Here is a 27832-nt window from a genome sequence, read left to right as displayed (position 1 = left end):
TTCTAAAAACAAATTTGAATGCAGTGTAAAAAGTACTAGAAAAAAGGTCCACCCATTTGAATTTGTTGGACAAAGTAATGTTTTGTTTGTGCAGTGAATCTAATGAATTAACTTTTTACTAGACTCTCTCTTACTTTTACTTAAGTAATTTAAATGTCTACTTTGATTTCTGCTTGAGAAATTATTTTAGTCAATTTTACTTGAGTACAGGTGTATCTACCCATACACCTCCTTCCTCCAACACCTCTCAGAGCCCGTTGTGAATGACTCTTACACTATGTAGTGCTCGCTCACTCTCTCACACACACACACACACACACACACACACACACACGCGCGCGCGCGCAGGAAGAGGAAGGAAAATGAGAATGGATATCTGATGTAACCATTTTGAAAGCAGAACCATTTATTATCAAGTACAAGAATATCAAACAAAGAAAAAAGTTCATGAGTTCACAAATTTGTTTGCTTCAGTCTCCCTCTAGTAACTAACATAGTACAGAGCACCAGTGCTTTTGGTACTCCCACTGCATTTATTCATAAGTAATTTTTTTTTTTTTTAGGTGATTACAATTTACTGATTGCAGTTATTTTGCAGACTCAGTAAGAGTTCAAAGGCATTTAGGACAAGTTTTTTTGGGGGGGGGGATCGTAAAGTGCTTCCATCTGCACCCCTGCTCATCACTGCCAACCTCCCCACCCCCTCAAACTAGACTGGGTTTGGAAAGGAAGCTAGACCCAGCTGGCCAAGGTCGGCCAGCCCGTCTGCACTAGTGCCAGTCAAAGGTGCGCCCTACCAGCCGGTAGAAATTGCGGTTGTGCTGCCGGAAGTAGGAGTGCAGTTGCTGGAGCACGGAGCTGTTCACGGGCGGGTGGGGTCGCCCTTTGGATTCGTGCAGGCACCTCTCTCGGCCATCGCTGCGGATGCAGTAGAAACCCTTGGTCTGGTTGAAGTAGAAGTTGGAGGCCACTATACGTGGCGGCAGCTCCAGGAAGCGCTCCACCCGCTGCAGCTCAGGCAGCGGGTCACGGATCAGCGTGTCGCCGTCCACGATGTGGATCTGGTCGAGCGGAAAGTGCAGGAGCCAGTTCTTCACGTGAACATCATAGAGGCTGCGCTGGATGGCCTTGTAGCGCGTGTTGAGACCTCCGTTCCTGACCAGCACGTCCTCGATGGCTTGGACCGGTTTGTGGTTCTCCAGCCGGTTGAAGTACACCTGCGTGTAGTCGGAGATGACCCGCTCGGTCGGGTCCCGTAGGATGAGCAGAAGGCGGATGGAGGAGTTCATGGCATGGATGCGTGCCGGGGCCAAGGGCGAGGTGAAGTAACCCGGCGTCTTCTCTATGGTGATCTGGTAGGGGTAGGAATACGGCATCAGCCTCCGGTACCACTCGAGACCCTTGGCGTAGTTCTCGTCCCAGTCGAAGAAGTGCACCTCAGTAGCAGCTGCCGCCACGCCCGGGTGGATGTCCAGCATCTCCAGCAGAGCGCGGGTGCCACCTTTCCGGACGCCAATGATGATGCTGTGGGGCGTGCGCTTGCTGGTGCCGGGCGGCGGGACCAGGGAGGGAGAGACTGTCTCATTGCCCAAGCTCCCAGGGCCCGAGGTGGGGGTGCTGGGCCACATCTGGATGAATTCTGGAGGGGCGGCATATGCCTGTAGGACTAGGAGGAACACAGATCCCAGCAGGCCAGCCATGGACAGGGAGAGCAGCACGGAAGGAGGCAGCCAGGAGACAGGGATGGCGACTGGGAACGTCGTAGCAGTGTGCCCAAGCGGGAGGTGTCAGGAAGGTCACAGATCCCAGGTGCAGTCAGACCGGCAGCGCAGGGTGGCACTCACACTCAGCCATCATAGGAGGGCAGGAAAACAAGGACAGGTGGCCACTTTTTTGAAAGAAATCTGTCAAAGAAAAGAGAGGTGGTAAGAGTTTCATTCATAAGTGGTAGACAAGCAAAGAGCAAATGTTTCAAGAGTTACAGGTAGGATAACAAATGCAGGTTCAGGGACAGACTTACAAAAGCCTTCAACAGAAGAAAACAGCTCAAAAATGCTCAGATTTCTTAAGTAGCTACAATCAATGCCTAATGGAAACCAGCAGTGACTAAGCACAGCATATGTCCAGGGCTGTGTGGCCCTCCCCATCGTCTTCTCCTAGATCAATACACGTTACACCCGTCCTGGAACACTTCTATACAAGTACAGCATTAAACAAGGAGGCATGCCGATGTAGCCAACTAGAGCAGAAGGGCAAAGTGATTTCTTACTGAACTCTTGAGGGTTTTTAATCAACACAGTTCAAGTCGACTTCTGTTCGCACAGAGAAAGATGGAACCAGAGGTAAACAGAATGTGTGTATGAGGGAGGAGAGAGAGAATAAGCTCTAAAGAAATGCTTGCCGACTTTAAAGTCTGAAGGATTTTGCATGCAAATATACGAATTCACACATGACCTTTACGCTTCATCAAATTCCTAACCATGGAAAACACAACAGTTATTCAGTTTAGACTAAACAGCCAGCACGGCCAGTCAAAATATTCCCCTAGTGAAAAGGTCACTTTCATGGCGTTTGTCCTCCACACTCGAAACTGATTAAACCTCACAGCTCCATTTCTCTCGCCAGCGAGGCACCCTTCAATTCACTCAGAAGTGCCTTTATTTCAGCGTACAGCAAGAGCCGCACACGGCCTCCGTCATACACACAGATGTAGCAGCTCCACTTTCATTGGTTACTGCGGGGTAGATCACTAGGCGCCGACTCAAACAAATAAACCAATTTAGCAGATTTAGGTTGTTCAATGGCAGCCACTTGTGTTTTAAAGCCTCTTCTGAGATGCCGCTGCCGGCTTGCTGCGCTTCTCTTTCACCGTCTCGAGCACGTCATTTGGAGCTCGGCTGGCGACACACGCCTCTGCCCTGGCCATGATGGGCCAGGGCTGGAGATGAGCCTGGTCCCCGTCAGGCACCCAGAGGAGCGAGGAGGTGTCTGGGTGCGAGCTACGCGGCGACGCGGTCACCTGTCCGTAAGTGGAAAAAAGTTACAAAAGTGCTGCCAGCTCTAATGCTAGCCACGAGAAACGAAGACGGGACTGCTGTCTCATCCGATACAGCTCCAGACACACACACACACACACACACACACACACACACACTGTACCTGTGGACGTGCTGGAATGGTCGGTCAGAGGGACCTCTAGCTAAACCAGCAGCTAATGTTCTCTCCCTCATCAACATGTAGTCAAAATCGTTTATCTTTATTGCAATTTATATTTGTGTTACGTCCTCCCAATACACACAAGTTAGATAGCAAACACTACACCTTCTCTATAAGGGGATTAGAACAGCACAGTAAACATTGTGAGCTTGATTAAACCGAGTATCTTCTGTACACCAGTTGGACCGTCTGCGATAGTAGTGAGTAATGGGTCTGAAGCAACTGCGTGCATGCGCGTGTGTAGCGGCACATCTTCCCACTGTCTCTGAGAGGGAAAAACAGCAGCTTTTCCTACTAAGTGGCACTAATGAGGATAGAGACTCATGCATATGCAGTGGCTCTTTCTGTAGGGTGAGTAAAAAAAGAGCAGTCAGACAGGAGTTGTGCAAAGGCTCGTTCAAGGGGTTTTAGCATAAAACAATTATTAATTCAATGAGGCCATTTATTACAGTGTTCTTGGCCTTACAGGCTTAAGTGTTTTTTACAGCTGATGAAGAGGCGGTTTTATTAGGACATTTGTCTGATGTGCTTTTTATGGGAAATTATGTATTATGTAAAAAATAAAAAAAAACCTCCAGGGCTTAAAAATCTAGATATGTACATGACCTTAAAACATTAGACACTTTATAATCCAGCCTTTTTAAAACCATTTTCATAAAAGGTGGGAGGTGGGTTCAGACTATAAAAGCGCGACCAAAAGGTGCTCCTCTGAAAGCTCTAGCACAGCACAACAAACCCGCAACATGCTCGTTTATCACGCTGCATCAAGAAAATAAAGTAACCAATCATTCCACAGCATAAACACAGGATTAGACCTCCAGCGTGGGTTCCAGCAGAACGCCACTCGGAGCACAAACAGGCCTCGGCCGGTCGAGTCCCCTGCAATCCCCCGTGCTGCATCTTTAAGCCACTTTTATTGGCTCCTTTTCTTTCTATTGACCTTACATCCTTCTCTGTCCTCCTTCATATTCTCTTTCCAAGTCTCCCCCACCACTCCCACCCGTTTGTCCTTCCTTCCTCCTGCTTTCTTCCTCTCCCTCATTCCTTCACCCCATTTCACCTCCGCTTTTTTCTGCTGGACTTCAGATATCTCTGGAGTGAAGGGTCGATGTGCATCAGCCAGGCCCAGCCTCACGGGGCTTGGCCCTGTGTACCGGCTTGTCTGATGGCATCGTCCTCTGACTAACCCCACTTCTCGCCCCCCATTCTCTTTTTCTGCTTTTAGCATTTTCTCTCTCTCACACACACACACACACACACACGCTCTCAAGAGGCACAGCACTAGACAGCTAAGTCTTTCCCCTGCTTTCACATCACTGTTTCTGCCAACTCTCTTATTGACAAGTTGAGTCAGGTGTGCTGGAACATGTAAAACACCAAGTGTCCACAACTGAAGTTTCAAAAGCCAGCCACGTAAGCATTAGACACCAAGCTGTCCATCAGCCACTTGCATCTCCGGCCCCCTAAATCTGTGCGACCCACCCATCTCTACCTCCCCAATCTCACCAAGCACCCCCCCCCCCAAAAAAAACGTTTCCCTCACCTCCTTCTGTCGCTCTCTCCATCCACACCCCCTCCCCACAGCCCAACGCCCCCGACGTGATGCGCGCCGAACCAGAAGCTCATTTCACAAACGTATACGTTGCGCTCCAGGCACTGGGTACAGCAGCAGTTACAAAGGCACAGCTTTCTTGGAGCGCCAGAGAGAAGGGCTGTTCTGCTCCTAGAGCACAGTCTCTGCTCAGAGTTACACACCAGGGAAACGTTCACCTCCTCTGGCACACAAATCTAGACATCTAGCCACACGCCGCTGTGTATTGGTTTTTCACTTTTTTTATTTGTTGGTAGGAAAGGGGCAAACAATATGAGCTACAAAAGGAAAATTGTTCCCTCATATTTGTACAGAGCTCTTTTACTAAACTTGTTTTGGTTTTTTTACCTTTTTTCCACCTTCACCTTACATCAAAGTGTTTTTTAATAGTTTAAAGGGGACTATAAAACACAGATGGTGCCAGAGTATGCGCACACACCAAGCTAGCCTGACGAGGTATGGGGGAGGGGGTTAGACCAGAAGGAGGTTTGATGTGAGCAATCTGATGCTTAAACACTAGTTTTAAGCACACACTTCTCTGGGGAGAAAGCTACAGCTCTCCCGCCACCTGGTGGGTGGACTTCAACTTTATGACACTGAATGTGTTGGGAAGATGTGTTGGGAAGCTGTTTTTGCCCCGCACAGCTCACCACATTGTTGCAATCCTCCTGAATCAGTACTGGCTGTTCAAGGACCGTGTCACTGCATATGCACTGCAGCGTTTGCTTACAGACGAGGAAATCGCTTTCATTTTGATTGTAAGGAGTCATTTGGTACGGCTTGCTGAACAGAACAGTATGGCGCTGGACGTGTTGAGCTAGGCAAAAAGCCACCTCTGTTTTGGCTACAAATGTGTGGAACAGTTGGTAGCAGTGGGAAAAAAAAAAAAAAAAAAAGGCAGATATGGAGCTATTTCTAGATGGTATGAGTAAGGAGATAACCTAATCCACACCCACATGTCAGCTAAGACCTTAATTATGCCATTAAAGGGAGACAGGGGGAGGAGAGAGAGAGAGAGAGAGAGAGAGAGAGAGAGAGAGAGATTCAATAACACCATTACTGTTACTGTAATTATTTGACTGCTTGCTCGACCACTTTAACATTTAAATCCCTGCTTCCCTGCTTGCAGTTCTCCATGGGTCATTCTATAATTAAGGGGCATATTTCAATCAAAAAAGTGCTAAAAGTATTTCCTTACTAAAAAGTGCTTGTGCTTTAATGCTTGAGAATTCACAGAATCCCTAGTTTTAGCGATTCAGATGGTTTGGATGATGCACAGTGAATTAAAGTAAGCATACATGATGTATGCATCACTGCACGGCATGACAACGCCCCTGTGCCTGATGCCCCACAACATGGAATCATTACAATCCTTATATGATGTGCGGAGTTATACTATAAGAATGACTTGATAAATGTAGAAATTCAGAGATGTTAGTACTCCTGAGGGCTCAAAGATTAACAAAAAAATGCTTAAAAAAAAAAAAGCGCAAATTGAATTATTGCAGTCTGGACTGTTGCCTGTTACCATGGCAACCATTTGAAATTGCTGCTAGGTGCTTTGGTAAACCCCACAACAAAACATTTCCAATGAATGTCCCAAGAATGAATTTAAGGAAGAACTATAAGTGTAACAGGGCTGGCAGGACAGATTAAATTAAAAGGTGTAACTCAAACTGACTTCACTACAGGACTGCACACGTGAGGATGCAACTAAGGACGTCTCTGCCCCGTCTCCCATCAGCGCCGTGGGACATTTTGCCATCCATGCTTTTGTGCTCAGAATCCAGGCACCAATTTCTGTACATACAGGCTCGGTTAGGAATCCTGACCGATGTGATCATGGCCTTCTGGTCCTGAACAGTTCTTACAGGAGTGTGATGAATTAATGTTTCCATCAACGGGGGAGTTTCCAAACAACTCTTTCTACCGAAACTTTCGGGATATATGCAGAGATGTCACACACACACACACACACACACAAACACAAATCACACTAAGCGTTGCTATTGACACTATAAACAGGATTATTTCTTTTTATGCCTTATCTGAAACTACATTTCCCAAGACAGAAGCACAGCAGATACACACATACAGACCAACTCACTGTCTTTCCTTTATCAAAGGCCTCTAAATCAGGCCTCATCTACAGCCGCCGTTATAAGTCGCCCCAGAAAGTAGCTTAAATCTAGACCTGATTACTGGGGGCTTAATGGATGGATGTGGACAGACATCTGTGTGCGCTTAGACACCCCTTTCTTTCTCTTGGCAGACAAACTTTCATTAGGATTAGATCTCTTTCCATTATGATTACATTCCAGACATCAGTGTCCCAGGGGAAGGGGTACTGTTTCAGGTGCAAGAGCTACACTGCAATGAGCATTCACAACTCTTCACTGGGCACTGTAATTGAAAAAAAGAGATCAGACACTAAAGCAAGTGTAGACAGGCCAGCAGAGACCGTATTCAATCAGCTGAACGGCTGCAGGACATCAGCTCCATTCAAATTACAGACTTCTGCTCAGTTCTGACTGTTGGAAAAGAACCCCTTTTTGGCCCTGATTGTTCATGTTTGCAAGTGAACCATATCAAGCATCAAACCAACAACTACCCTCAGAGCACTCGTGTGGAAATTTACAATCTCATGTATAAGACCTAAGGTGTGCACTCGAAAATGGAAAACGTCATATTGGTGAAGCAGTCCATCAATGAACTGGCACAACAGATTAAATAATGGTGCAAACGTCCATGGCGGGCACGCCCTGCGGTGAAGGTTGTCAGATGTGGGGGATCAGGACGAGAAGGCGGACACGCGGCTGGTGTGGTAGCTATTGTTGGCACTGCTGTGGCTGCAGGAGCCATAATGGACACAGTCGTGTGTGAGCGACAAACACATGCAGTGAATTGTGTCCCGACGGTCCTCACTGATCACATGACAAATCTTTTTCCACATGCAAAAACAGCTAAAGTCACATTTAAGATCACACGCACACGGTTACGTGCAGAAAAATAAATCAATTATTAAAAAGTAGATTTCGGCCATCTCTGGGTGTTACTGTGAATGCAGACAATGACTTGAAAGATTTACATATGGAAAAAAAAACGTACGTGAAAGGATCCAACACTGCAGCTCATTTGGAGCCGTAATGGCTGCCCTGCAGAGAGAAATGGGAGGAGTGCTACTACTCACTGCCTGGCTGCCAGATCTGGTAGTGTGTTACAGCCTTTTAAACTGCAAGTCCTGTTCAAACTGCTTGCTCCACTCACGCAAAGAGGTCAGACAACAGCTCTCCACAGCAGGCATCTGGGAAAAGAATCAGTGATGTAATGAAAATGTGGACAACATGCCAAAACTCCACCCACCCCATTCAGGCATCAGGGTTTTCTAATCATCTGTAAATGACACCTTTTTTTTTTTTTTTTCGTTTGTTTATCTGGTCATAGATTGTCCACTGATGGTGCTATTCATCCTTCCCTCTATAATTATAAACAGGTCCTGTGCTTCTCTCTCTCTCCCTGTTTGTAAACTTTCCCTTTTCACTGCTATGAACCAGAGGCACATTCATTATGAATGAATTCGTCATCAAACAGAACCCTGCGCTGTTCTCCAGTTGGACAGTGGGGACAGTTTAAATGTTTGATGAGGTCTAGCAAGCATGCCGCATTACTGCTGAACGCAGTGCCACTAAAGCTCTGTAGGCCACAGGAGCAGGAGCTCAACTAGAAGGCGTCAGCACACGCTACCGTGCTACCGTCTATTCTGCATCAGCACATGGCCCACAGACACAGAGAGTGCTCATTAACACTGACGGAAGACGGATTTAGCCACCTGTTGGCTTTCCATTAGAGCCTCATTTCTTCTGAGATACATGAACGGGCACATGCTGCAACACACACACACACACTCACACAATTAGTGGTGGATCAGTAAGATCCGAAACTCGGCTACCGCCTTAATGCTAAGTCAGCAGGTTGTAGTTTGATCTGTTCCTTTCCACCTTGACATGAGCGTGCGCATTCCCAGCGTTGCGTTTCCATGCGTCTGCCGCTCTCAGGGATCCTTGGCTGCCTCCGCTCGTCCAGGGTTTCTGCGCGTTCGGCGAGGCACCACAATGGCCTGAGCTTGTATGGGACCTTCTGAGAGAGGACGGTGCCCACCAAACCACAGGGCCACTCCGTGACTGCAGCCAGACACCAACTAACGGAAGCCCCCCCCCGATGTAGTCAAAGGCTTTAGCACGTCGGTGTCGTCCCCAAGAGTGACCATGTATTTTAGAAGAAGGCAGCCTTCCTTAGAAAATGTAAAAGTGCTCTAGATTCGGATCACAGCCCTGGGTGGTGCTGCAATTACTGTCCCTGCACTACCACAACTGATTCACTAGTGAAAAGTGAAAGGCAGGCCATCGACAGCTGAACTACCTGCATTAGGGGAGGGGAAGAGCTGCAGCTGCGAATAAGCAATGCGCATTACATGCGCTTGATCTCCATGCGTTGATGTGCGCGTGTGTGTGAACGAATAAGACCGAAACGCTCCAAATGGGGTCAGACGCAAGCAAGAGCAGTCGGATAGTCAGTTCCACCACATCCATAAACTTCCTGGCCTGTAATTTTGCTCCAAAGAGAGAAGAGGATCGCACCTACAGCCTTTATCTATAATGACGATCTACAACGTTGTACACGTCCACCCTGGCTCGGACGGGAAAGGAAGGAGTGAGAATGTGTTAGGGAGAGGGAGAAAGAGTGACAGAAGTAAAGGAGCGAGAGAGAGAGAGAGAGAGAGAGAGAGAGAAGAAAGGAAGACAGAAGAAGGAGACAGCAAAAAAAAAAAAAAGACATGTAGAGTCAAAGCAAGCGCACAGGAAAGCAACGCGTGTCTGAGAGAAGGAAATCAGAGCAAGAGAGAGCGAGTTTTTTGTGGTGACAGTTTACCAGTCTGTTAGTTTGCATTGCTGCTGTATATTTACATAAATGTCTGAAAAGTTGCTCAACAACAGATTTCAGCAGCGCACCAGGCTGTGCCTAACAAAGAAGCTACTCTTCAAGCCCACAGATTAGCCATTCAGTGCAGTTCATTACATATTTTAAATACATCCAATGTACAACATGAACTCAAAGACTATGGAAACATTTTTTTCCAGTTAGAAGTACCGAGATGCTATTTTTCCTTTGACGGGCTGCTTTCAAATGTCTAAACATATGTGAAAAGCTTCATGGTCATAGATATGTTTCATTTTCAGCAAATCCATTTATGTAAGGACTGAATTACACATTTAGACTTCTAATAACTTCAGTTTAAAATAAGTTTTACTGAAATAAATAGATCTCCAAACTTCATCCACAGGAGAAATGATACAATTCAAGTTGATGCTTTGTTCATTTTGTTGCAGTGTGCCTGTATGTGATGCTAAATAGTTTTAAATAGAATCTTTTTTTTTTTTTTTAAACAAAAAATTACTTTCACTGATGATCATTGCTGGATGAATTCCAATCTAGACAGCGTTGGAAGCAGCGACTACTTTGCAAGTCCTAAAATCTGATCCTTATTGCCACAACAATGGCTTACAGGACAACCTTCCATCCTCCCTACTCCCATCCCTCCCACGTTTCCTTCTCCGCTCATGAATACGTTATGCCGGATTCAGCCCTTCTGGCCTGCAGTGCTAGGAGCCATCTCTGCGGCCCTGTTAAAAGGGACCGAAATGTTTATGGGAGATGAGAGCGATCGAGGTCGCCTTCTCAATAAGTCCTTTTATCGCCCTCGCCTGGCCGCGTTTCACAACGACCCCCCGCCCACCGCGGGCGAGTAACTAATTAGAGGCGCTTGGGGAGTAGGCGTTGTGCGGACGATGGAGGGGCCGAGCTGAAAGGCTTCCGTTTAGCTCGTTCTTGCATTCTGACGTGTCACGGGCACGCGTGGGGAGACGCCGTCTTGCCATACGCTGCCCTAAACGCAGAAGCGACGTTAAATATGGATGAATGCTCTGTGTGAAGGGATTGTATTTGATTTCAGCTCTCAATGTGAAAAGGTTTCTGCCAGGAGAACACAAGGAGGAGGAGGAAGAGGAGGAGGATGAAGAGGCCGCGCAGAAAACCGAGACGCGGCATCGATCTGCCGAGGCCTTACCGATCATTTCCTGTCAGTCGCTGACCAGCAACAGGCCAAACATTCTCAGTGTTTCAAGCTTTACCACTGGACCTCAAACAAAAGCTCTGTGAACCAACACTAAACTAAGCTTCTGCAGCCACAGTGAGCTCCAGTGAAATAACACACCGCGGGGGGGGGGGGGGGGGGGGGGGGGGGGGTCGCAAAGAACCAAACACCAAACGCTGACTTCATAGCAGTGTCCATTTCCTACAAGTGAAGGGTGAGAGTTAAGGTATTCCTGCACAGATCCATAAAATGGTGCCGTTTCTGAACGCATAATTAGCGCCGATGTAGCAACTCAAACTTTTAATTAGCTATACAGACATTTAAAAAGCCCCACTGATGATGGTCCCCTACCCCTACCCTGATAAAATGAGAGAAATGAGCTGACAGAGAATTAATTACTCTTTTTTTTTTCTTGGTTGAAGAGAAGAGATATGGTCCATGATTGCATAATTTAAGCTTTAAATCCAAATATAATAATCATTGCAAGTCTGCTGTGGCAAATTAGCCGAGGCTGTTACATGGCGTGAGCTAGCAGGGACAGCTGTGGGGCTGTGGCAGATATGGAACTGGAACTCACGCAGAAGTACCGGTAGGCATCCATGTGCTCCAAATTAATTTGAACGAGACTTTCAAAGAAATATGCACACAACTGTGCAATGTATGCACCGAACAACGCAGTTGATCAACACAAACGCTGGGGGCAACAAACAGAGCAGCAGTTCTCCACAAATGAACTTTGTCCATTCAGGAAAGGACTTCAGACCATTACTAACTAAGCCTAATGCATCAACCACAACAGCAGCACCCCTGCTCCCAAACCAGCTCCATAACCTTTACTCAAGATTGGGAATACAAAAGGGCATGTCCCTCCCCCCCAGTCTATCCAATTCCAGTCTGGCTGCTACACAGTCTGCAACCTCTGCATTCTTCATCGTTCCCACCTCCAGCACAACGCCCATGACCCCGTCCCGCTTACGTCCATCACGGTCACTGAACAGCAGGTCGGCCGTGTTCTCAGGAAAGCAGAAGATCAGGAAAGCAACCGGCCCTGACCGCATTACGCACCCTGTCGCCCCCAGGGCCGGTGCACCCTCCCCTCCTGTTCTGCCCTCTGCACCAGTGAGCGCACCTCCGACAGGGACTCTGTTAGGTTGTTTACAGACGACACGACCCCAGTCAGTCTCATCAACAGCGGTGAGTCTGTGTACCGGGAGGAAGCGACATGGCTGGTGTGATGGTGCCAAGCTAGCAACCCGGAGCCGAACACGTACAAAAACTTGAGGCGAGACGACGACCATTGATTTCAGAAAGAAACCAACCCCGCTGCCACCACTAATAATGCAAGACCCTGCAGTCGGCAGAGCAGAGTCCTACAAACTCCCGGGCACCACACTTCACGACCTCAAACGAGACAGACACAGCAGTGCAGCGACTACAAGCCCAACTGTAGTGGCTGTGTCAACTTAAGAAAACTGCTTCAAGCACTGCTCATTCAGTTCTACGTCGCCTTAATAGAGTCCAGCCCCCTCCTCCATCTTCTCTTCCCAAGCGCAAGCTGCAACTAACTGTTGTCGCGCCCCCCCCCCGCCTGCCCGAAGTCCTCTACACGGCCAGAATGAAGAAGAGGGCAGGAAAGCCATGGCTGACCCCTCACACCCCAGGCACTCCGTCTTCCAGCTGTTTCCATCTTGACAAAGACAAAAAGAGGGAGAGCCTTAAAGACTCAATCGACACCTCCACAAATTCTTGCCTCAGGCCATCAACCTCGTTAAGAAGGAGCCTCCCCACATCTCTCCGACTTCAACGGCTACTTATGTACTTTATTACATACACTAAATGTACATAAATCACTATAAATACCATAACAATCCTTCTGAACAGGATCGTTGTCTTTTTACTGTAGGAAGTGCACATATGCATTAAAATGTTGCAATATACACATTCTATAAAAAGGTTTACATTTCCTGCTCAGTTCTCTTATCTGTACATGTGCCTCAGGATTCCAGTGCTTGGTCTCATCTGTACTTCTCACATTATACATAAACAGCAAGTAAAAAAGTGTTTGTGTACTGTCTTATGTTTATATATAATGCATCTTTTTCCATTTATTTTATTGCACTTAATTGTATGTTGACACACGTAGCAAAAATAACTTTCTTGTACACTTCATATTTGGTGGATAAAAATTCTGATTGCCATATTTTGGACCATGAACCTTCACCTTTTTCCAGTGTCATCCCATATACAGAATTTTAGCACCAAATAATTGACACCATGTGTCTTCCATGAAGCATTACTATAAACGCTACCATATTTCCTTTTTCAGATTAACACTTATTTCTCAGCAGTTAGAACATTTCAGATGACATTTACTCTCTCTTGTGCAAAACGGCTTTTTATTGCACTCGCTCTTCATTGCTGTGACCTTTTCATCTTCCAGACATTAATGTCAGGCTTTCCCCAGTCTTGTTTGCTGATGGGGAGTAAGTGATCAAACTCAAAAAGGTGAGACTGAAGTGTGCTACTGAGACAGACAATTGAGATCACAACCCCCCGGGGGGAAATCATTTAAAATGTATTAATTAATTGATATGTGGAAATTACAGATAGACTGTGAGGACCAAAGAAGCATCAACATGGGCCTAAAATATCAACATGACCGAATGCGCCAGTATATGACTGCAAAATCAGAAACAGTTCAGCAGAGACATGGGCGTTAGATGGAGCAGTAGTGGTGCGTTACTGTTTGTAGGATCAACCTTGTGTTCTTGCTTTTTACTTAACAGGACACACAAGCAACAAACTGACAGTTCAGAGAAGGAAACAGCAGTGGGGAACCAAATACTTTAAAATCGGGAAAACACTACATACGCACTTACAGTAGAAGCCTCATGTGGATATATGAAGAGAAAGGGAGACTTTTATGACTTTAAAAGATTTGACACAAGATGCCAATCAGAAGAAAAAGAAAAGCCAAGTTATAGATTAAATGAACATAAAAAAAAAAAGAAAAAAGAAAAAAAAAAACAAAAAACAAAAAAAAAAAAACGAACCTTAACTAGAGGGATGCAAAAGATGAATGTGTGGAGAAAGGGGGAGCTACTGCTCTCTCAGCTTCCACCACCTCACCTCATATGTAACTGAGTGGCGTGGGCATATGCAGCTGGCCGCAAAGCCGAGCCACCGGCGTTAACGGCAGCAGAAGCAGTTCTGCAGAGAAGCGCGTTAACTGCTCAGAACCAACCAACCGCTCGAAAAACCACTGGATGGCGCTTCACCGTACAGCAAGCTGTAGGCCTGAAACTCACTGATAAAGCCCCACTTATAAAAATTAATTAATTAATGAATTAATTCTACAAATTAAAAAAAAACACACACACTTGGAGCCCAAAAGTGGAATGTTCTAGATGTCACCCAAGCAAACATTTCACAAAAACAAAATTACAAAGTTAAACTTGGCTACAGTACAGGGTTGGCAGTCTTCTGAAAGATTAGCAAGCAAATACTAAACATGCCAGTTTTGTTAAAGATTATGCTAATTTGTCCAATTATGTTTGATTCCCTTGGAGAGTATAAAATGGGCCACGATTCTGTGGTCCCAAAATATGCAAACACCCTCACATTAAAGCTGACATCCCATACCTTTGACTCAGATGCTTTCATTTCAAATCCAAATGCCAGTGTCAAAATTGGTTTTAATTACATCTATGTCTTATTGTCTGCACAGTATTTATTAGCACTGCATGCGGTTAGAAAGGCCTTAAAAGGCAATTGAACTCTGAGCACAAAAAATAACGTCATATAGGAGAAAAGGGATCGTCAGTAGGCCAATAGAAACAAAGCTACTGAAGAACCGATCTCGGTTGGGTTAGCAGAAGCAGCCCATGAGTCTTACACTTTAAAAAGGCCGTCAAAAGGTTTCACATGCTCACTGAGTACTTGATCATGTTTTGTTGTAGTATTTGCTAGTACATTATAAACAGCAGGGTGACTACACAATCGGTTTGTTAAAAATTTGAGATAAGAATTTAACTTGATCTTAAATGAGCGAGAAGATAACAGTTGATCTGAAAGTCAAAAGTAGGCCACTCTGAACAAAACAAAAAACACCTGCTATTAAAAGAAAAAAAAAAGACAATTCTCGCAGGTTCTATTGTTAGTCACAGACATGCAGTCAGCTTGGCGCTATTCTGTTATGCCTAAAGCTATGACTTTTTTTAAAGTTAATATTGTTTTGGAAACTCATTTCCTGAGCAATGAAGCAGGCAGCTTTGGGCCTTTTGCAGGAACATTTGGGCACAATCCATACAGGGAAAAAGTAAATTACTCATTCCATCTTGTCCAAATGTCAGCAAACCTACCGGCACCCTTAACTTTCTCCAAATATATGCATCAGTATTAATACTGAAATCAAAACACGGACCTGTCGGGCTTTAATTAAAACTCCTACTCCTTTTAAAATAAACGGTTGAGAGGAACGTGAGGGAAACGAGGGAAACAAACACTTCCATTCTTCGTCTCGACATTGTTCAGCTTCATCACTGCTGCTTTCCACCTCCACATACATCATTTATTTCACTCAAGGCTGCCAGTGGGGAGGCAACACTGAGATGGTACACACCGATACAGAAAGCGCCCTACAGCACCCTACTGCACCCTACAGCCCCCTACAGCCCCCTACAGCCCCATACTGCGCCCTACAGCCCCCTACAGCCCCCTACTGCGCCCTACAGCCCCCTACTGCACCGTACAGCGCCCTACAGCCCCCTACAGCCCCCTACTGCGCCCTACTGCACGCTACTGCACGCTACTGCGCCCTACAGCGCCCTACAGCGCCCTACAGCCCCCTACAGCCCCCTACTGCACCCTACTGCACCCTACAGCCCCCTACTGCCCCCTACTGCGCCCTACAAAACATTTCCAATGAATGTCCCAAGAATGAATTTAAGGAAGAACTATAAGTGTAACAGGGCTGGCAGGACAGATTAAATTAAAAGGTGTAACTCAAACTGACTTCACACGTGAGGATGCAACTAAGGACGTCTCTGCCCCTACTGCGCCCTACAGCACGCTACTGCGCCCTACAGCACCCTACAGCGCCCTACTGCACGCTACTGCACTCTACTGCGCCCTACTGCACGCTACTGCGCCCTACTGCACGCTACTGCGCCCTACTGCACGCTACTGCGCCCTACTGCACGCTACTGCACGCTACTGCGCTCTACAGCGCCCTACTGCACGCTACTGCGCCCTACTGCACGCTACTGCGCCCTACTGCACGCTACTGCGCCCTACAGCGCCCTACTGCGCCCTACAGCGCGCTACAGCGCCCTACAGCGCCCTGACAAAACACTACTCAGACAACACTTTTCTCCCAAAGCATAAATTGAACTTTTAGGGATCGGCTGCCCCGAATTGGACAGTGTGAGCAGACTTGTTTGTTTAAGTGACACCTAGAAACCAGGGGGTCTGTCTCCATTCACACTCCACAAAACCCAACAACTGAAGTTAAAGAAATTTATACCAGCAGCCAATAACTTGGTCAACCCAGAATTAAATATTCAAGCTTTTTTGTACTACCTGCATAGATGTACATTTCTGCCCTATTTACACAATGAACATATGTATTGAAATGCATTTTAACAGGTACCTGTAATAACAACCGGTAACATGTATAACGCAATGGATATTTACAGTTTGTAGAAAAAATTTAGAACCAAAAAAATTTAATGATCTTGACATCACTAAAGCCTCACTGGGAAAACATTTCACAAAACACAACTGAAATTACAGACCTAAAATTCAGGGTTTGCAGTCTTCTGAAGCGTTATCAAGCAAATACTAAACACGCCAGTTTTATTTTAAATTATGCTAATTTGTCTGTTTACTTTTGATTCCCTTAGACTATAAAATTGGCCATCCAACTAAAACTATATGGATAAATTGTAATTAAAAATTTTTAAAAAAAAAGAAAAAAACTCACCAACTACAAAGGGATCAGCGCCTTCCAACATATGTCTAAAGCGATGCTTGCAAAGTGCAACTTTCACAATTTGTGCTCCTATAAATGCAAAACAATAGGCCATTTCAATACAAGACTGGACAATAACTGGTCCAAGAGCAGTTTGTGATCTGTAATCCCAAACTTATGCTGTTTCCTACCGTGCTCCGATAGCAAAGCAGCCTGAAAGGGGGAAAAAACAACAACAAACAACAAAAATAAATAAATTTAAAAAAATTAAAAAAAATACAAAACAAAAAAACAAACACACACAGATCCACTGCCATGAGACAAAAAAATAAATACATCCAGGTTGGATAAACCTCAGTTCAAAATTAGCTGGCTAAGCAATGACTCCTGTGCTTCATGGAGAAGCATCCCAGTTGACAGCACCACTGCCATCTACAGCTGAAGACAGACACACACACACACACACACACACACACACACACACAGATACAAAAAGCAGGGCCCCCTTGACAAGGTAAGTATGGGAGCAGAGCCATCTTCCCCTTAACATTCGTACAATACAGGCATAACTCAAGTTATGGATAGAATAAAATTTATGCTACTCTTGCCTCAAGACTGAAGACCAAATTCCCTCAGTTTCAATCTGCCCTGGATCACTATGCTTTTTTAAAAGGTTTATCAGTCTTGGAGAAAGCACTTAGCACAGGGGTTATAAGAGCACGCAAGCAGGAGGCACATCAGAGACACTAGGTCAGTCAAACGGGCGCTCTGCCCCAGGAGCTCCCTCATATTTCACTCAACCCATGTCGATCGGTTCTCATTTCTGGACTCATGCAGCAGCTCATCTTTGCAGGAATGCGGTTTGTGTCTTGTCTGATGTAGCAGCATTTGCCGGTATGAGTTCACTGGTGATTGTAATGATGTGCAATTGCATCCAATACTGTAACGTGAGGAAACAGAAAAACACAGAAACATAATATGAAAGGAAGAGATTTGGCCTTAAACCTTAAATTCTCTCTGGTTTTTTTGCACACTCAATTCCAGGGATGTCATTCAAATGTTGCTTACAGAGTGGCAAATGAGCAACAAAGGGTACATTTAATTTGTTTGTTGTTTTTAATTATTAAGTAAAATACCCCCAAACCCACTTTTCAAAACAGAATTTCACATGATCGTGGTGTGGAGGCACATATCTACATGCAACACTCCCGAGGGGGCTCCAGACCCGGCGTGCACACAGACGTGCATGTGAACGCATGCACGTGTACGTCAGCGCTTCTGCACAAATTGTGAAACTGCCTCAGCTCCGTGGCCTTCCTATACCCAACGAGTGGAAGCACCGGACACCACTCAAAACCAGACATTCTCACCAGACATGGCAGTTCCGGGAGTGCTCACCCAGTTGGCGGCTCAAGGCCCAGACGCAAACTCCACCAGCAGGACCCCAGACGAAACCCGGGTGCCACCACGAACCATCTGTGGCCACGGATCCCTGCGCATAGCATGCCCGTTGTAAAGATGTGCACCATGACTACCCTGCAGAGCGATGCACTGATGGAACGTAACGTAAGAACAGGTCTGCAGCCGGCCTCCACATCTGCTATGCCATGCAAACAGTCACCTGGTTCTGTTCCCATAACACTCCACTCCATTTCCTCAGTCTCACTGGAGTAGCTACATTGCTCCACTAGGACGTTTTACTTGGTGAACTCAAAGAAGGCTCTGAAGCTTCAAAAACACACTTGTCTTTGCAGAAGGAAACATGGTTCATATTGTAACCATGGCGCTGTCTCTTTGACATACTCCCTCCCAGCATGCTCTTAAAAAAAAACGCCCCACAATCTCTTACCTGTTTTGAGTGCAGCACAAGGAGTATGCATGAGTAATAGGTGCATGACAAATACACGATTTTGTACTGCCTGTCTATTTAAACGTTCAGAATTTAAGGAACATCTGAGTGACTAAAATAAAAGAAATGAGGATTTTATTTTCCCAAAACTGCTCCGTATGATTGATCAAATGATACACACGTGCGTTGGATAACAGTAAATCACAGTAATTGTTATTTTCTGAACCTCTGCCATTATACATTTCCTTTCAAATTCTGTAGTGAAAATGAAAATTAATGTTTAAAAAAAAAAAAAACAACAAAAAAAACCCACACACCACAGCCAAACCACCAGCTAAAATTTCAGGCCTTACAGGAGTACGACCCAAACTACCAGCAGGTTCTACAATTGTCACTAATGGTTGAGAATAGAAAGACTCTTAGAAAGCAGCGTTTCCCCTAACGATGCATCACACCACCTCAGATGAGGACCTACAGAATCTTCAGTGTTGAAGCACCAGGCTAAGAAATCAGGCACTTGGAGGCTTCTTCTCAGTGTAGAAGCAGCTCACTGAATGGCACCAGGTGCCAAACAGCTGCACAGACTTTCTCTCCAATACTCAGATAAACTGGTTCCAACTCTTGCGGGGGGGGGGGGAAGAAAAAAAAAAAAGTGTCAATTCACACAGCAAGAGCCTGCTTCAGCTGTAGGCTCTCCACAGTGTTAAAGGTAACACTGACTGCTAATAGCAACTTAGGCTGCGGTCTGCCTTTTTCAACTGCCACCATGCTTCAACCAATCAACACCCAACTGGAGCACTTGAAACCATTTCCTGCATCACGCACCACAGAAACAGATGGTACACCTGAGAAAGTGACGGGTCTACATCCCAACAGTCTTTGCAGGTACTGAGACATGACAAAATGTGACAAATGACAAAGTGATAACTATCACCCTAAGGCAGCACATGTGCAGGAAAAAGTTTTGTTTTGGGCTTCATTTAAATCATCATTTTTATTATATATGAACACACCCCTTTTGACAGCACAGTACTTACCGTCACAGCAGAATTTAAAAAGCTCATTAGCCGCAGGACTACTCAACTACTGCTGTTCAGGAACATTAAAATGGATCTGACCATTTTTCTATAGGACTAAGTCGAACACATCTTTCTGGTCACATGAGCACATGGTGCCTCGTCAAATCTCTGATTACCCAGTTCACTAGAGGGAAAGGACTGGTTGATATTCCAAACATCCTCCACCTCCCCAGAATTTAACTGCAGTGTCAGAATCAGCCCAGGCTACCAAAGGCTAGATGGACATCAAGACTGTTGGCCAACATCTCTGAACTCACCCTGCTAAAAGCGTAATAAACCGTTCGTGTACAAACCTCCTGGGGCTTCGTTTACATTCAGCCCTCCTGAGCATGCATGTTAAAACGCTGCAGGAAAGTTGAACTCGAACACAGCCAATCACCTTGCACCAGGGGGCACAATTCAACCCCAGTGCAGAGTCAGGCTTATATCTGCTTATATCTGGCAAGTGCAGTTCATGTAGGTCTTCAACTATTTAGCAACAATAAGTCTCAAATTGGTGATTAGCCTTTGTAATCTGGCAAACGCTGGGGAGAACAGGGTTTCCATCATCCACGCAGCCACAAGAGATATGCATTATCGCCGGAGGGAAAATTGAGGGGCCTCACAAGCAAATGAGCGAGCATTATCAACAGTAAGCGGCCGCTAGCATAACGAAGACGAATCTCCAAGAGAGAGCGAGCCGTTTAATAATGACCCAGGCAGCGGGACTCTTGGCATTGTGCATGTTTATTAAAATCCATCTGCAACCACATATTTACATTGAGATGCATGCCATCCCTCACTGAAGAATGAGCTCATTATCTCGCAAAAATGACCATTAACATCTGGTGATGAGCACGAGCCATTGTTTATGATGCAGCGTCGCTCATTTCACTTCACTGCAGAGCCAATGGGGTCGTCTGCGGGGAGGAGAAGGTCCAGCCCTGTGGAACGGGCACCACCTCAAGTTCTGCCACTGCCGCCGCCATTCACCACATGAATACAGGAGTACCATCGTACACAGAACATACAAGCCATTTGTTTTTTAAATGTTTCTCTGAATATAATGACGTCCACAATGACTTGTTTCTTGTATTTCTAGTATTCAGTACTATAAGGGCTGAGGTATTCAGTGAAATACATGGTGCACAGTAACTGTGAACAGAATTTGATGTGCATTGTGTTATTAAAGATAATATATGGAGGAAACTTCAGTGAAAAGGCATGTTTGAAATCCACTGATAAACAAGGCAATTGGAATGAAGACAGCACGCTGAAGAATTTGAACTGTCTAAAATAGCCATGGAAAAAATAATTGCCTTCAGTTTTTCACCAATAAACAGTTGTTTATCTGTACAGTAATGTCCAGATCCAAGCCAGATGTAGTGTTTTCTCCATAATGCTGCATAGATTTAACTTTTGCCCCATTCATCCACACCACATTGTTTTGTAGTGCTGCAAAACTTCCAAATGAGCTTTAGGAATCTGAGGAAAGGCAGCTTCTTCTGCGGTTGCCTCCATAGGAACCTCCCATGAGTGCCCTCGCTCAGTGCTTTTTTTAGACTCCTGAACACCGGCATCATCAGGTGAAAGAGATGCATGCAATTCCTTTGTTGTTTGATTTAGGATTCTGTGGCATGCCCTTGCACAAATCTTTGTTGGACACCCACACTTGTAGGCACAGCAATAGCAACTGAATAGATTACATTCAGAAAGCATCAGCCTGGCTCGAGACTGATGGAGACTTTGGAACCCCTTCTGTAGCTCTTTACCAGTATCACTAGCATCAACAACCTTTCTTCTGGGGTACTATAAATCCTCTTTTAATTCAACGTTATTCTGTTTCGAGGAATAGGTAGCCAAGGCTGTTCTTGTACATGCCAGGACAAGTCAAGCACACACCCAGTTACAGTATGCGATTTGTCCACTTCAAGCCCTCATGATTGTCACGGATCCTAAACTTTTGCAACCATAATAAAATGTCTCATGCAGTTTTCCACGCAGTGTTGTGCATGCATGGGAGTGTGGAGAACTGTACCACAGTTTGTAGGTTTTCTGATCTGAGGGACGTGGGTGTGAATTTCTCAAACTCAGCCATCATGATCATGAAAGATGTGTGAAAGTTAGAAGACGACTTGAAAAGGACAGGACAGTGCTCTGGTAAAAGATTACGGAAAGAACTAAGCCTCTTTATTCCATGGGATTTAAGTTTTAAACAACAAAGGGGAAAAAATATATATAAAAAAATAAAATAAATAAAGGACATTTGAAGTATAAGCCATACTCATCCACTAGTTCTAGAAGAAATCAAATTTTAGTATCTTGCCCCAGATTGTGTCCACATTACTTGAGCTTTAGGTGAATTTGGAGACAAGCTTCTATTTTTAGTCAAAGCTAAAGCACAAAGACAGGTCAGTCTTTGTTTTGTCTCCTGCCCCCCCGAGAATCAGTTTTACAGAAAGCTTGATCATTTAATAAAGGCCTTCATCAGTCGCTATGACACCAATTGATATGCATGTGTGCATGAAAGCAGTCTACAGCCTCTTCATAGTCACCTTGTCAGAGCACCAAACGGCTGCCCTCATTATCTTCAGATCTCCTTGCAGTTAAAAATAAATAAATAAATTTATGAAGTACCTCATCACACTGGAACACATTTGAATTAAAATAAATTACTAAATTAGTTCTCACATTATTCAATTCCAAGGCCTTTGTAAAGGATCCTCATGACAGCCTTCTGGGGGGGGGGGGGGGGAAGTGTGGTGACAAATAATTAAATGAACGGCAGACAGTAGAATACAAACACCTGAAATGCCCTCCCGAGTTGGAGGCAGTGAAAAGACCCATGTGGAAATACCTGCATGGCGAAAAACATGCAAGAAAATGGTGCTCTCTCAGTCAGGGCTCTTTGGCTGCACCAAAACCAATGAATAAATAACTTCCCATTCATCAGACAGAATAAATTCTCCCGATAACATTCTGAAATGATAGTGTCCGCTACCTCGGAGTCCCTCGTGGTGGGGTGGGGGGGGACCCTTTTAAAAGCTCTCAAATTAGATGTCAGAAGACACATTGTTCCCCTACCATGAGCACACCCTCCCCACCCAGGCTCATCAGTCTTAACGCGACAGCAAACCGAACAAAGAAAGTCTAACCTGTCGCACTGTTGCGCACATCCACCAAAACCTCATCGGAATTCATGCCCTTTTAATGAAGCTCCCCACCCGGCAAAGCAGACACACGCGCTTTTGATGCGACGGGGTATAGCAGTGTCACGAGGCGAGAGAATCAATACGGCCTTTTCCACCCGGCACACGGTTTTCCGTACACAGGCATCATTACTGTAGGATCACAGAGCAGAGGCACAGACAAGTTCAGGCTCACTTATGAATAATGTAGTTATGCATGAATATGCAAATCCTTGCATTAGCTTAGTAATGTCCCTGTACTGTACGTTACAGTGACTTATCCATTATGGATGGTCTTGTGCAAGATAAAGAGCAGCTCTGGCAGTTAACTTGGTCCTCACACACACACTTCACAGTGGTAAAGAGATTGGATGACTAGGGAGGTAGCGCTGAAATACTAACGCTAGCTACGCTGATAAATGAGACCCCAGGAGATTTACCGAATGAGCGACAGGTTCCAAGCTATATCTCTGAGCTTTTAAAGACAGTCATCTTTAGGTATGGGAGGCTGGCGAAATTGACAGAAGAGAGGCAGCACACTGTAGCTAATCATCTGATTTTGCCCAAAGGGCTAATCAGAAATCTGGCCTGATCCTATCAATCCAAATGTAAGTCAATTTAAAAGAGAGCGCATGAAGTGTCTCTATGGGCATGAAGAGAGCCAAATGTAGGCCAGCCTTTTAAAGCCAAATATGAATAACTTCACATGCAGGTATGATAAATTATGTAAAATTAATTTTAATGCCTCACGAAAGGCTAGAGATTCATTCTACACACACACACACACACACACACACACCACTGTCTTATACTACTGCATGGCTGAAATTAGGAAAGGAAAGGTCAAATGAGGACACCATGTGTGTAGCCTCAGGTATATTGAGTCACTCGCTATGAAGAACAATTCTTTTAATGGGCACAAACAGCTATGGCACGTGACCACTCTAATCAAAGGGAAGTGACAACATTAATCTTTGAAAATCTTACCCAAGGGCTGTGTTCTATTGCATTTCCCTGCCCTTAAGTGGAAGTATCCACACACACACAGAGACAGACATTCTCACTGTTACTTTGGAATGTTGCTCAACCTGATCAAAGTAACAATGATGTTGCTTCCAAGTGTTGATATCCAGGACTAAGCCCATAATGGTTTCTTATTTGACATGCAATATACTACATAGATTGGGATAAATAAATAAGATTGAGTTTTCTCCAAAAGCTAAGGGGTATGCATTGTGACCCAAAATGCCAAATAAAACCCATCTGCCAAACTAACTCTGGACCTAAATAATTATGACAACATTGTGCAACACTCAGAGGTACTCCATACACCATGTAATGACAGTTATGGTGATTAACAACCCAACAATCCAGATGATTCAACCACAACTGACAGCTAAAATGTGCTCAAAGACCATGGCAACCATGTCATATCTGGGTGGGGCTATAGATCTGCCTCAAACATTTTTCAGTCTGAAACGGCCATGGGGACAGCGACACTCAACAGTACATTTAACCGAGTTTTGGGCCACCCACTCACGTCACCTGCCCAGTATCTCAGCCTGGTTTTGTTTAATGACAGTGGTGATAGATGTGTGATAGCTACACAGGACAAAGCAGCAATCACTGAAGTATTCAAGGAATGTCATGCTATTGCATATAAATATATGCTTTATAAACATAACTGGATATTCATAATCATTGGATATTCAGTGAAAAACAAATACCCATGATTCATTTATTGTATTAATGTGGCATATATACACATTCATTTGCATATGAACAATATATCCTTTGCATAGGTTTAGTTCTTATCATTGTACTTAGTGCAGCCAGCCCAGCCCATGAGCTCCAACAGCAGAATATTAATTGACTGTAGATATTAGGACTCAGAGCCTGAATGTGCCACACAATAGAGCTGAACATGTTCGAGCCATCATGATTCTCAAAACGCCTGAGGGAGAAAATGCCTCCTCTTTCCTCCTCTCAAAAAAAGCTGAATTCATTTAAATTTAAAAATGTTTCATTCCCCGTTGCTTATAGTTTTCTTCCTTTAATATCATCAAATATTAATATAATAACTTCCCAAGTTATCTAATTGGCAGTGTAAATTTGAGTTGACAAAAGAATGTGTAGTTATGTGCTATGAATGCAAATCATTGTCTCTCGACGCTGGGATTTTCTTTCTTTGATTCTCAGCACCGTTTAAGGGATCACAGGTTTATGAAGTATTGAAGTTCCACTCAGATGCAACACAATTAGCAACTGTTATATCTTTTGGTCGAAAAGCCTCTTCCCCCTGAAAAAGCATTTCCACATTTCTTCCACGCATCTCAGCTGCCTTAATAGAAATTTAAAAAAAAAAAAAAAAAAAAAAAAAAAAAAAAAAAAAAAAACACTCCCAGACCACACGTAAAACAATGAATTGCACAGAGCATTCTGGGAAGGATGAGAACAGGCTCTGCCTGCCCCCCAATCGCTTACCCTTCTGCTTCAGCTCATTGAGGCCCCTCACCTTCTGCCTTGGTCCTACCCAGGTGCTTGTTACACTGGAACTTTGTTTGGTAAATCACTCCACCCAAACAAAAACAGGCCTCTTAAAATTGTTGCAGTTTAAACTAGACTGCTGATGTCAGCACACCAGGACATAAGATACATGCTTTATAATGATTTGTTAAGATAGGATTACTTATGCAGCGTGATGCATCTCCGCTGCCTTATATAGACAGCATATATGAGAAATTACCCATTTTGTATACCCATCATACATATTCCATACAGAAAATATGATGTCCTTATGTGGGGTGATTTTATAAGGCCAAGTTAAATGTCTATTGATAAATAGCACTCAGTGAAATGGTGAAAAAGTACATCTTTGAATACAGACTCGCTCACTAATAACGCCACATCTATTACTGCTGCCACTTTCAACATCTTCTTACACACGTAAAAAAAAATAAATAAAACAGTATGAACTAATTAACCACTGATGTTACTGACAAAAAGGAACTAATTCAGAGATCTTCAATGTACTAAACTCCTTAATTGAAAATCTGTGTTGAGTAATTCACATTAAAAAAAACAAAAACATAATTGAACAAAAGCAACACCCACACTCATTCTTTTATTACTTATGGCTGAATCACTTAGCCAGCGGCACAGGCATTCAACTCCAAACAGATCAGATGATCAGGCAGCACAACATGAACTAGCAGCACATGTTGCTCAGATGTTGCAGCTCTGCACTGGCAAGGATCTACTGGGGAAAAATGAACGCAACGTTCTCCTGGAATCATTGGTCATTCCGCCACTGCAAGTTTAACTCCGTTTCGTTTACATCTATAACAGATTAATCTACTTAGCTTGATCAGAGGGCTTGGGCTGCACTAAAGAAACCTCTAAATGGTTATTGATGCTGCACCGATGGGCTTTAGCTGTAATTAATTGGCAGGTGGTAAAACACTGGGTCATCCCAAGTGCGCAGTTTCCACCGGGGCGCCGCATCTCTCTGCTCGCCATGTGGGAGGCACTTAAGCAGGAAAGGGGAGCATCAACTACGGTAGACAGCGCGCTTCCAATTACACGCTGATTAACTCCCGAAACACCGATAAACTGAATTAAGCAGGTACACACTAAGAACGCTTAACTGGGCGTCTGAAGACGGAAAAGGAAGTCCGATAAGATCTTAAAGTTTAAGACTGGCGTGTATGCAAATACACAAACATTCGGCGGATCATTCGTAAATTGTAAATCATATCTAAAGAACGTGCATCTCAGTGATTACTGTGCCAGGCACACCGAACGCGGCGCAGTCTCTTTACACAATTGCATGCCCGCTTCACTTTTACTGGAGAATGTGGAAATTTTACAATGTACTCCATCCTGCGCATTAATACCGGACATATTTGGTTATATAAAGCAATTAAACGGTTTCCTGGGGGAAACTTGTAACCTACTTTCATTGCATTGATTGAACTAATTCCGTTCATTGATCTAACTAATTCCGAGCAGCCAACTATCCAGGCTTATAATGCATGTTAATCGCCAAAGCATCATTATTCATTTTAATGCATCTCCTGTAACACAAGCGAAAGTTTGGAAATTTACAAACGTAGAACGGAATTGTCCTTCGGAGTTAACACGCTATTGTTCTACACACGCACTAAACAGAATCGATATCCTCTACCCTCTGAGTTTCCTATAGAAAAAAAAGCCTTATAATGACACTTGAAAGTGACACATCATTCTACCCAACGAGTAGGAAGAGGCAAGAGACAAACGCAAAACGCCAACAACCCACGAGCACACCATTACCTCGCGTGCAGCCGTCGATAGTGGGATTGGCCGGAGTCATTCTTCCACCCCGGGCTGAGCCGTGCGAGCAGGCGCGTGAATCACACTTACAGAAGCCTTGCGCTCAGCTGTCTGCGCTCCCCAAGAAGTGCGGCGGCGACGGTCTCTCTCGGTCGCATCTCTTATTTATGTGAAAGAAAGGACGGGAGGAACCGGAGCCCCCGTTTTCCGAAAGTGGCTAGTTTAACACTTACTTCCACCGCCCGGCACGCGCGTCGCTGCGTAGCGAAATGCGTGCCTGACAAGGGCGCGCGGAAGATGGCACTAGAGGAGGAGTCGTGTCAGGTGATCAGGTAAACGCGATGATGCACGAGGACTCCCTAGGATCATGGTAGGCGCATGACTTAAAATGAGTGTCTGATAAACTAATCTTTTTCAGATATTCCACTTATTTAAATAACCACTGTTTGATCTTCATATGCAGGGGCTCGAGTACTAGTCTAACGCAAGCAATT

General features: G+C 44.7%; 1 protein-coding gene across 2 annotated transcripts; it reads right to left on the bottom strand.

Annotated features, from left to right (window-relative positions):
• Positions 1–382: 382 nt before the first annotated feature.
• On the bottom strand, positions 383–27602 carry hs3st1l1 (heparan sulfate (glucosamine) 3-O-sulfotransferase 1-like1). 2 transcript variants are annotated; one of them, XM_027014142.3, is made up of 3 exons: positions 27339–27602; positions 7998–8111; positions 383–1904 (listed from the first exon to the last, which is right to left on the bottom strand). In XM_027014142.3, exon 3 carries the CDS (start codon positions 1698–1700, stop codon positions 771–773), a length of 930 nt encoding a protein of 309 aa, XP_026869943.1. In that variant the 5' UTR covers positions 1701–1904; positions 7998–8111; positions 27339–27602; the 3' UTR covers positions 383–770. The 2 variants fall into 2 exon arrangements, with proteins under 2 accessions (XP_026869943.1, XP_035387179.1); XM_035531286.2 differs by lacking the exon at positions 7998–8111.
• Positions 27603–27832: the final 230 nt, after the last annotated feature.

This window comes from Electrophorus electricus, chromosome 12, assembly GCF_041902795.1.
Source record: "Electrophorus electricus isolate QZ-2024a chromosome 12, ASM4190279v1, whole genome shotgun sequence".
In the NCBI taxonomy this organism is placed as follows: Eukaryota; Metazoa; Chordata; class Actinopteri; order Gymnotiformes; family Gymnotidae; genus Electrophorus; species Electrophorus electricus.
This window is presented reverse-complemented; position numbering and strand designations above follow the sequence as displayed.